Genomic DNA, 10903 nt, shown 5'->3' with positions numbered 1-10903 from the left:
GAGGTTGAGGAATCTAGCAGGCTTCCATCTCTAAAAGGGGACCTGTAGCTCCAGTCTTTGCTTTGCAAGAAGAAAAAGAATTTCGTTTTCCTCCTGTATAACACAAAGAGAGAGAAAAATAGGGTTAGCAACCAACTGTATTACAATGTGTTTTTGCAACATTTTCGTATTAAAAATCTAAACAGCACATTTCTGACTAGCAATACATTTTTATGCTCCATTGTGAAAAACTCAAACCAAAGGGATAGTTCACCCCAAAATATAAATGATTTCATCATTTATTCACCCTCATGTCATTTCAAAGCTGTACCACACAACACAAAACAATATATTTTGGTAAACAAACAACATTGGACTTCCATTGTATGGACACAAAAGCACTAAGACATTTCTTAAAATATCTTCCTTTGTGTTCCAAAAGAAGAAATGTGCATTGTGCCGATTTCAACTGGCATAAAAAACCCACCAAACCAAAAAGACTCCCAAGCTCACCATTCTGAAAGAAAAAGAACATTCCTGACTTTATATCCAACATCAGAACCTTTTTCTCAGGAACCCAAAGTTCTCTATCACAAAATGTTTGTCCAATCTGAATCCCTTTAGAGAAGTGAAATACTAAATGTAACCGGCTCTATTTTGGTCGACAAGCTGTATGGGGCTATTTCAGAAGTGCATCAAATGGAATTTCTGATCAAAGTAAGAAGCAGAGATACAGGAGCAAACCTCTGATGGATAGAGAGAGAGAGAGAGAGAGAGAGAGAGAGAGAGAGAGAGAGAGAGAGAGAGAGAGATTGATTAAATATAAAACTAGTAACTGTCTCCTCCCTGGAGCTCAGGTCGATTTCAACCTCTTCTGCGAGCTGTCAGTTTTGCTCCTCGGCTCCACCCTGGACCACTTTCACACATAAATACACACATAGGAGCACACATCCCTGCACTCGTGTACTGCTTTACCACATGTGGATGAAAGGCAACTACTTTTCCAGAGAGATCTGACCCTGCTGCCGAACGCGTGAAGAGAAAAAGAGTCCCCGAATAAAGCGAGAGGGGAAAGGCGGCCGGGTTGGTGATGCTTTTATTTACCTCCCCTGCCCACTCTTTTCATCCTATGATCTCAAAGCTTCCCTGTGCCCTACGCCCCCTTCATGGAGAGTTTTTTTCCTTCCCAGCCGCAGATGAAAAAGGCTGGCCATCTTTCCTGCCTCCTGTTGAAAGGGGGGTGGTGTGTTGGGGTGGTTGTGGAGGTTAGCACGGAGGGGAGCGGTGGTGCCGTCGGGCCACCTTTTACAGTCCGCTCGGACACAAATCCATTCAAGAGCTACTTCCCATTTGCGGCGTGGAATGTCGATCCCCGACTAGCAGGAAATGAAACGCTCCTCTGTCTTCGAGGGCCAGCCACTCTCCGTCCTTCTCGTCAGCTCTCTCTCTCTCTCTCGGCAGTGAGGCTCCCTTTGAAGTGTGGGAGGTTAAGATAACAGGCATGCCCCAGTGTCTCTCAATTGGCCCGTTCACCTCCTGGGGCAAATCAAAAAGCCTGCAGCTGGGAGGAACACACCTCCTTCCCTCGTCTAACCTTTCTTTATCCACCGAAAAATAGTGGAAGCCAACTGTAACGCCCTGGAATGCACAAAAAGTACTGAAAATACTTTACTAGGAAAAGTAAAGAACTTGACACTTGATCATTTTGTGCCCCATTGGCCAGTCGCATTGGCCCAAACAAAGACCCACTGTTTTTTCAAACATTAAAAGGCTGGAGGTTTTACTTTATTTTACACTGATCGAAATAAAAAGTTTAGTTTAGGATCAATTTCAGTGCAAATTATTAAGCCGATTAACGCTAAAACCTTGACAATAAATCCAAATGCTTGCGCATTTAAACAGTGAAACATTACTGTCAGTTGGTGTGAACACTAATAAAGTTACAGGAAGAGCTGTCTTTATAGATATCATTCTTGGTGTGATGGGGCCTTTACGTTTCAGTTTAGTGAATGTTGGGCCAAATCTTAAGCCAAAGCATGTTTTGAAGGAAACATTTTATTTTGGAACATCAACAATGTCATGTAGAGCAGGGGTTACCAAACTTTCTCGTTCCGGGACCCACCTAGACATGTAAAATCAATCTCAAGACCCACCATAATATTTTGAAATGGGAAAAAACGCATCCTGATTTGCAACGCAGAACAGTTTTTATTTTATTTTTCATATGAATGAAATATACCCACACACTTGTCCCACTGTAACCTTGCGTGAATGTATCCATTCAAGTAAAAATGTCAGCCCCTGTCATTCGTTCTTTTAGTTCTTCACAAAATAAGAACTCCTCAACGATGTCAGTAGAGTCAACGTACCAGACATTAGTCAATAACTGTGCACTTCTTTGCAAGATATGTGGTTTCATCAAGTTGTAGAGCAAATTCAACACTACTCCGTATTGTTTCACTTGTTTGTTCACGTATATCAGAAGACATTTCCTCAATACGCCGTCGTACGGTGTTATCAGAAATCTTTCCTGCTGCTTCTTTACCCAACGTTTCCTCAATGATGTCTCTGCATGCCGGCAGAAGAAGCTCCTCTCCAATGGTGTGTGGCCTTTTTGATTTTGTGATTCGATATGCAGCTAAAAATGGGGCTCGCAGTGCTTTTTCTGGAATGCTGGTTGTGCCTTTGATCATTTTTTGCTGACGAAGACACTATTTGAAGAAAAGATCGTCCTTTGTTGGCGTATGCGGAATGTTTTGTTGTGCAGTGCCTGCATGCTGTAGTAGTGCATCGTATGTTTTTTAAGTTAAGTGATTCATTTGAAAAAAGAATTGTCTCTTAATGGTCGTTTGCTCATCGTCTGGTTTTGTTTCTTTCACCGTATCAAATTTAGCGGCAGTCAAGTGACTTTGTGCAACCCACCTTTTATCACTGTCCCACAGTGTGAAAACCCCTGATGTAAAGGGACTTGAAAAGTGCAATTCCAATCTAACATCAAATGTATTTACTTAAACGTAACCGTACATTAAATGATTGGAAACCAGAGGGGGAAAGTTTAAAACATCCACAACAATGATGAAACGCTAGCGGTAAAAATGAGCTCAAACTTAAGTCTAGTCAGCAAAAAAGGTCCTTTTCAAACCGACTTTGGACCACTGACCTTGTGTTGTAGCCCTTGGCTTCACGTTCAGCGAGTCTATAAAAAGTCAACAGGCACTACAACCAATGATCTACCAAGAGGAAGAGGGATTTAAAAAAACGGGTCCGAGTAATAAAAACAGCACCTGGAAGAAAAGTCCTGTTTTAAATAAACAGTTTCTGTAACGTTAAAGCAAGAAAAAACTCCCACACAATTACGTCTTTATAACTGCACGGTAAACAACCTTGGCTAAACAGGGGGGGAGGTCTTTTCTTACAATCTCCTTCCGTTTCCAAATAGGTTGAGAAAAAATATGATTCCGCCCACAAATCACACTTTTATAAAACGAGTGCAAAACAGAAAAATACTAGGTTGAAGTTGAGAAACATCAGAGGGAAGAAGGTTTAAGTGGAGGCAATGAGTACGGTCTGCCCACATCTGAGAAGCGGTGACTGGAGATTGCTGGCTCAGCCTGAGTGCAGGAACGACGTGCTCCTGCAAAGCCTGAACTGCAAGCCAGGGCGGCACTATCAAAGAAAAGCACAATGACTGCTCCCCTCCACCGCCCGGCTGCTTCAAAGAGCTCGTCTCGCTCGCAGTCAGCAGCGGGAGGGGTGGAGGAAAGGGGGAGGAGGAGAGGGGGTTCCGCCTGCTTTAACAATAGGAGCCAGATTTACTGCCTAGGAAAAGAACTCCAGCAAAGCGCAGACGATGGTTGGGGAGTGAAGGAGAATGGAGAGGAAACGTAGTAGACGCTGCACAGCTTTATTGATTCCTGCGCAGCTTAAGAGTGCCGGGTTAAGACCTACGCCTGGCCACACGTGACTCAACGCCAGCAGAACGTTTTCATTAAGGCTAAAATACACAACAAGACTTTTGCTCAGACGTTCAGTCTGGACTTTTTGAAGAAAGTCTGTGCCAGTCTGCAAATTTGATCAGTTAGTATTTTTCTATCTGGAACTTTCAAAAAAGTCTGCAAGTGTATGATGTCTGATTAAAAAGTCTTGTAGTGTATTCCAGCCATTAGTTGCTCGCTTTTCTCTGCCTGCAATAATATTAACCACTATATCATATGTGACTGATGTTAAACCTTCACATTCTAGGCAGTTTTTACACTTAGGCACCCTTCATCTCTAAAAAGGGAAGCAATAAGAACACAATGACTGCCTTGGACGAAGATGTCCAGAGGGTGGACATCAAGAATATAAAGAAAGGCGCTTCTCATCGACACACAAGGATCTTTTGGTTTCGCCACTTTTTGTTATTATCAAAGGCTGACTTCTGGCCTCACACATCACAGACATGAAGCTCGGTAAAGACGACCCAACTCGGGCACAGCTGTCCAACAGCACCTCCACATCACAGAGCGGGTCATGAACTTCAGAGCGGCTCGTACCTCCACCGCTTTTCTACAATGGCCCGCTATTGTCAACCTCTGGAACACTGAAAGCTTTTAAACCTTCTGCTGACCACTTCTATTCATTCGGCACCAACTTGTACAACATCAATCCTGGAAGAAGAATAAAGTGGATTTGAACGGTCCGCAGAACACAACGGCCATGTCCAGGTGGCCACAAAGAAGCATGTTCAAATGTGCCAAACTGTGGTGACTCACAACCTTGGCTTTTCTGAGTGACAAACATCTTAAAGAGGCAGCTGTGTTAAAAGACCGGCATTGTTGCTCAGTCCTCAATAAAATAAAACGCACAGTGGCAAAAAAGCCTGGAGGCCATGTATGCCCCAGCTCAGATAACAATCTCAAAGCTTGTAAATCACAAGAGTTAGTCAGACAAACACTAACAGCAAAATCTGAGAAAAAACAGAGTTGGTCTTTAATAGTTGGGGTTGTACAAAAATATAGAGCTGATCAAAACATCATATAGACTATATCGAAGATATTAATATTAACAAAATGCGCAACTGCCGTTACAATGAATGCCGCGGTAAAACAAGCCAATCATCACTCAGTAAAGACTGGTGATTCTCTGGGGCGGAGCTCTCGTGAGGCCCTTGCCAGCCTGTGCACAGTAAATAAGGCGACCTCGAAAAAGGTGATTTTTGGTGCAATTTAAGCTTAGCAAACCAAAGTTATAAAACAGTTAAAGTCATGTTTAATTATTGATCTGAAATATGCGGTTTAAAATAAATACCTCCCCCATTCAAGTATATTGGATTGTGGACTTGCTATGATGTAAATAACGGACCGGAGCCATTGCAAACATGGCCGCAGAGTGGCACGACTTCCATAAACGGACTTTACCATCTTTTACACCTTTGAATAAAGTCAAAGCTGCAATCCGTAACTTTTGTCTCTTTATTGCCATCTGTGTAAATTGAATATACTTTATGTACAATTTTACCCTTGTGAATTAGGGTAAGATAAGGCGACAGTTTGAACACTGATCTTTAATCTACTTGAACAACAATTGATTTGTTCATTTTTAACCATAAAAGTTACTGATCGCAGCGTTAAATACTGAAGCGTGGTTTAATTGATATATCAGCTGTGACATCACACTGTCTGTACCTGCCCCTTAACTCCTTCAAGTATCATTGTCCCTACAACTTAAAACAAAGTGATGCCCATGTCTACAAACACAGAAGAAACCAGAAAGAGGTTTATAAAGGAATTCTACCATGTCGAAACAGATATCCGTTTTAGAATCGAAGACAATTTCTTTAAGAGAATGTTTTGTGTGTATGCTAAACCAACAGTCATTCAGTTCTTAGGATCTGCATAAATTGACTGGTGATATTCTCAGTATTATGTATATGAGCTAAAGGCTGCCACAATACATCAGCTGGGGCTTCCATCCGCTCTTCTTTTGGCCCTGCTAATTATTGAATGAAAGATACAGCGCCTTTATGGAAACGGTTTCAAAGCTACACGGCTCACGAAAAATAAAAAGACGAAAGAGACTGTGTAACAGTCTAATTTGTGTTCAGGAACAACGGCGTAGTAAACTGATCCGGCGTAAAACTTTTGTCTGGTCTCTTTCACCATGTCCTGCGACCCGATTTGGCACATATGCGCAGCTTTCATGGCAAAAAGAAACGTAGTAACAGGATGTGGAGTGACTTATAAGATAAAGTGTATTGCTTGCTAACATCATTATTATTTTTGCAGACTGTTAGATCCTCTACCTTTAGGCCACACGTTTGCCAGTTTAGTCGCTAAAAATGTTTAAACGACAGTTCAGGCTAAATATGCCGGTTTGGGGCATTCTTCTTTCATTGAGTTGGCTTGATAACACATGCCGGCCATATGGGTAAACGCTTAAAGTGTTAGCTTACATCTGGGTCGACTCTCAATACCATTCCACTTTCCCAATGTTTAAAAAAAAGCTGGGCCAGAATAGACATGAGCCGCTAGATTGTGTTAAGGATGTATGCCAAATATCAAACATGGATGAAATGAATGGACAAAGAAACTTGATAGTTTGGACTTTGATGTTTTCAGCCAAGTTTGTCGAGATAATTCTGTTCTGCGATCCGTCAAACAAATACGAGCAAACCGCTTTTGATAAAAGCATTGGTTTTAGAAAAACACAAAAACAGCATCCAATGCCACAATCCACACATCATTCTACATGGGAATGGGATGTCAAGTATTGAAATATAAATGATCTGTCATAACATTGCGACAGTAAACTGGTAAGTTAAGAGGAACGTTTCCACAATGCAACGGTGAATGGTTGATTCGTGACCGATTTAGGATTAGTCTTAGTTTTATCTTTCAATTGCCAAAACCACATTAAAGTTATTTACGACAGTCAGACCAGAGGTATGGAAGAAGTTCTTACCATTGTTCAGATGTACGCCGTTTTCATTCTCTGGCCTGTACCTGCAGGAAATTGTAGCTTTTAATCACCAGGATATGCCTCCGAAATTGACATTTATGTATTTAGTAGAGGCTTTTTATTTACAGTGCATTAGAGGCATACATTTAATCAGTTTGTGTGTTCCTTGGGAATCGAACCCATGATCTCGAGTTACAGGAACACAAGTAACACATCTCTGGTCTTAAATTGTATTTCTTGACAATTATGTAACGTAACATTAAAATTCTTTAATTTACTCATCGTCATGTCATTCCAAATCTTTACGAGTTTCTTTTTTTCTGCAGAACACAAAAAAATATATTTTGAAGAACGTTGGTAACCAAACAACATTGGTCCCCTTTGACTTCCACTGCAAAACCACTGAAACTTTTCTCAAAATATCTTCTTTTGTGTTCATATACATGTTTTAAATTACATGAGGATGAATAAATGACCTTGTTTATTTGTGTGTAAACTATCCCTTTAACCTTACTCTACATTGAATCATTTAGGTTTAACTTAGAGATTCACTGAATGATTGAATGTACAAATACACACCGCTAATACATTTTTATTGGGCAGAAAGTGTTTTGGGGTCAGTTAGAAAACAATTAAAAGACTGAATTAAGCCCAAGGTCTTCAAAACAGACTAATCCTAAAAGAATAAAGTGTGAGGCGAACAAGATGGAAAGATGGAGGGGTGGAGTGGGGCGTGATGTGGCGAACCTTCCGAGAAGAATTCATAAAATCGCACTGTATCGACCCGTCTGCTTTGTGTATTTCATATATCAAATCAATATTTTCGTCTTACAAATACCCAGTATTTCAACCAGCATTACAAAAAATCTAAACATTATTTTGTGAGAAAGCACCTAGTCTGCCATCGTTGACCAAATGTCACTTAACTTAGTGATATAAACCTGTGTTGGGATATTTATTAATACAACTGGACAATTAACTACAGGTATGAGGGGAAAACAAAGGAGTTCTGGGTCTTACCTGGTGCAGGTTCCTGAATCTTTTCCCTCTTCCGCTTTTTCTTCTTTCCCTAGAAAAGATCCCGGTAAATATATGTAAAGCGACACACCAGCATTCACAGACACAAGGGCACTCTTAAAATATTCTACAATTTTCTCCACAGTTCCCAACGTTTATCTCACTATCAAAAGACGTGAACGAAATTTAAATCTGTGATTTCTTTCAAAAGACAGAATGGCCCAATCACAAAGTCAAGTGAGAATAAAACATCTACCCCTGCTCCAATTGACACGACAAACACTCCACTTGAGTGAGAAGTCTGGACTGCTTAAGGATTTGTGGCTTACCCAGAATCCCCTGGCAGGATGACTATAGGTATAGATAGCGCTGCACTGTCATTTCTCAGTCCAATATGAGGCACGCTCTGGCTGCCTGCTGTAAAGTCTGATAATCCACTTATTCATTCGCTAATCTGTGTATTCGAACCCCGGGCTGACAGAAGCACGAAGCCCAGAGCAGTAGAAACATCGCTGACAGAACGGGGATACGCTCAGAATCCTTAGCGCTATTAAATACAAGTGCGTTCCCACTGCTAATGTTTAAGTGGGTGATGAAAGTTCATCTATCTTTGAAGTGTTTCTTTTTAGTCCTGTGGCCTTTCCGTTCCACGATAAGCATGAAAGGCTGTGTTCAGTTTTAGCATGACGTCCTGCCATCACAACATTTCTTGGATGGGAACTTCATGAGCTAGCTGCAAGCGGCAAATCAACAGTCATCTTTGTATCAAATGACCAAAAACGGCGACAGATTACGTCGGAATTCCACCTGCTCATGTTTCTGTACTGCATTTATGAAACAAAAGCATAACAAAATTGTGTAAATCGCATGTAAAACCATTCTTACAGAAAAAACTAATTTGTTCTGCTTGCGTTTCACAAATCAGTCACAGGGTGTACGTTAACTCCTTCATAGTAGCCAAACTATTGCATTTTCTTTAACATTTTAATGAATCAAAATTTCATCAAATTTGGCAAGAGACTTGGTGCAACCAGTTTTGTCTACCCTCATACTTCTCTATGGACTTTATGTGAGTCAACATTTAGACTTCTCTGCCCACTTGACCTCATTTAACTACAACCAAAACAGAAATTTGATTTATTCACATTTTTGTTCGACAATTGTGTGGCCACATTTCTGTATAGACTACTTTAGAAAACGTTAGCGAGGCTGATCCGATGCTAGTCCAGAAAAACATCCCATTTTGAGACACTACACAAACGGTTGAACAAAATAAAACCCACTAAACTTTTAAAACCAAGTCAAAATGTTAAACGAATATCTTTAAGATTTAATTATATATGTACGAATAAAAAATTATATTTGAACAAAAGCTACCAATAAAAATGTGAGGCAAAAGTGATTGAACCGTACATTTGACAGGAGTGACTGATGCACATTTTTCACAGCTAATGCAATGAATTACATCTACAATCTTGCAGTAAACAATTCTCAGGCGTCGTGATAGTGTGGACACTTACATAATTGTCTCTGGCAGACCATCCTGGGTAGAGCTGCATGTGGAGCTGCCGTTCCTTGCGGGCTAATTCGTAATACTTAGCTTGCTCTTCTCGAGATAAAGCGTGCCACTGTTCAGTGCGGAGGGAGATTAGAGAGGGAAAGAAAAAAACAGCAGTCAATGACTGACACACACTTTCAAGTTCCTCCCGAAGAGACACGTGCTGGCGTCTCTCTTAAAATCCTTGTTAACTATCTAATGTTGCATGTAAAAAAGTGTGTGCGTGCACGCCTGGGGTGGAACGGAACATGATGAAGAGATTAACGTGCAGTGATGAGAGAAGGGAAGCAAAAAAAACACCGAACTTTGATTTCATATCAAAACACTGGTTCCAATTTAGCGGTGCTTAACTTCAAACTATGTCAGGGTGCAATTACCCCACGCCGCCACAGAGCGGTCCTTTGCTGTGGCTAGCCGCCTTAAAGCGACAAGTCTTTGGCTAAACCATTAAACATGTTTACTCGTTCCTCTTTTTCCAATTCCAAAAAGAAGTAACGTGTAAAACCTGCTACCTGCCAGAAGGTATTTCTGGAGACGTTGGCACAAATTGAGTTTGAGAAAAGTTCAGCGATAGACCCCCAGGCGCGTTGGCGAATCAGATATGTACCCTTCGGCCGAGGATCTGATTGATGGCAGCACTCTCCTTCAGTGTGCATTCGGCCACCACATTGGCGCGCATCTCTTTCATATAAAGCATGAAAGCGTTGAGAGGTTTCTTGATGTGAGGTCTTTTGGGCTCCTGCTCCTTTCTCTGCTCGTGATGGGATTTCCTGGAGAAACAGTAGAGGAGGGTTAAGAAGCGTATGGGGGGAATTATTACGCGATGAGGAAAAACGTCAAAGCCACAGCGACGCCACGGAGTGTGAGAGCATCGAACATCTGATCCCACCCGCGAGCTGCGTGAGAGAACGACCCGGGAGCCGCTGCCGAAAAACTCACAGCAGCATTTAATTATGTCCATTTGGGTGCTTTCATGCAAAGAAATTACTTCACCAGTAATGGCATCCAAACCTACGCTTTTCACTCCGCGACTACAACTCAACCAGTATTTCACTCCCATGTGTTACTATGATTCCCAATGGGGCAACCGACCCATTTTGTACCTTCATCTTTGACCTGGGACTTATATAACAAAATTAGTAAACCATCTTAAAAGGAACAATTTACCCATTTTGAACATGTATTTACCCGCATGCCCTCCCAGATGTACCCGACATCATTTTTGATGGACAAATATAGGACTTAACGTTTTTTTTGGAGCTTCGACATTTTATTAAAGTAATCCAGAAGACTTCATTGGGAAAATAAATGTCTTCGAAAGCGAAATTATAGATGAGCGTCATATGACACATATTTTAAGCAAATTTAGCTATAAACCAAAACAGGCAATCAATTAAATTATGGCGACAT

The 10903-nt window shown here is 41.1% G+C and overlaps 1 protein-coding gene across 1 annotated transcript in view; it reads right to left on the bottom strand.

Annotated features, from left to right (window-relative positions):
- Nucleotides 1-10903, bottom strand: part of lef1 (lymphoid enhancer-binding factor 1) — a 31712-nt gene continuing 20809 nt past the window's right edge. The window contains exons 7-11 of the mRNA XM_079461540.1: nucleotides 10101-10263; nucleotides 9456-9563; nucleotides 7939-7987; nucleotides 6922-6962; nucleotides 1-93 (exon numbers count right to left, since the gene is read on the bottom strand). Of these exons, the coding sequence (XP_079317666.1) occupies nucleotides 6928-6962; nucleotides 7939-7987; nucleotides 9456-9563; nucleotides 10101-10263 (355 nt within the window). The 3' untranslated portion in view covers nucleotides 1-93; nucleotides 6922-6927. The remainder of the gene's footprint in view (nucleotides 94-6921; nucleotides 6963-7938; nucleotides 7988-9455; nucleotides 9564-10100; nucleotides 10264-10903) is intronic.

This window comes from Barbatula barbatula (genome assembly GCF_947034865.1).
Source record: "Barbatula barbatula genome assembly, chromosome: 8".
NCBI lineage: Eukaryota > Metazoa > Chordata > Actinopteri > Cypriniformes > Nemacheilidae > Barbatula > Barbatula barbatula.
The sequence above is the reverse complement of the archived record's forward strand: the minus strand, read 5'-3'. Positions and strand labels throughout refer to the sequence as shown.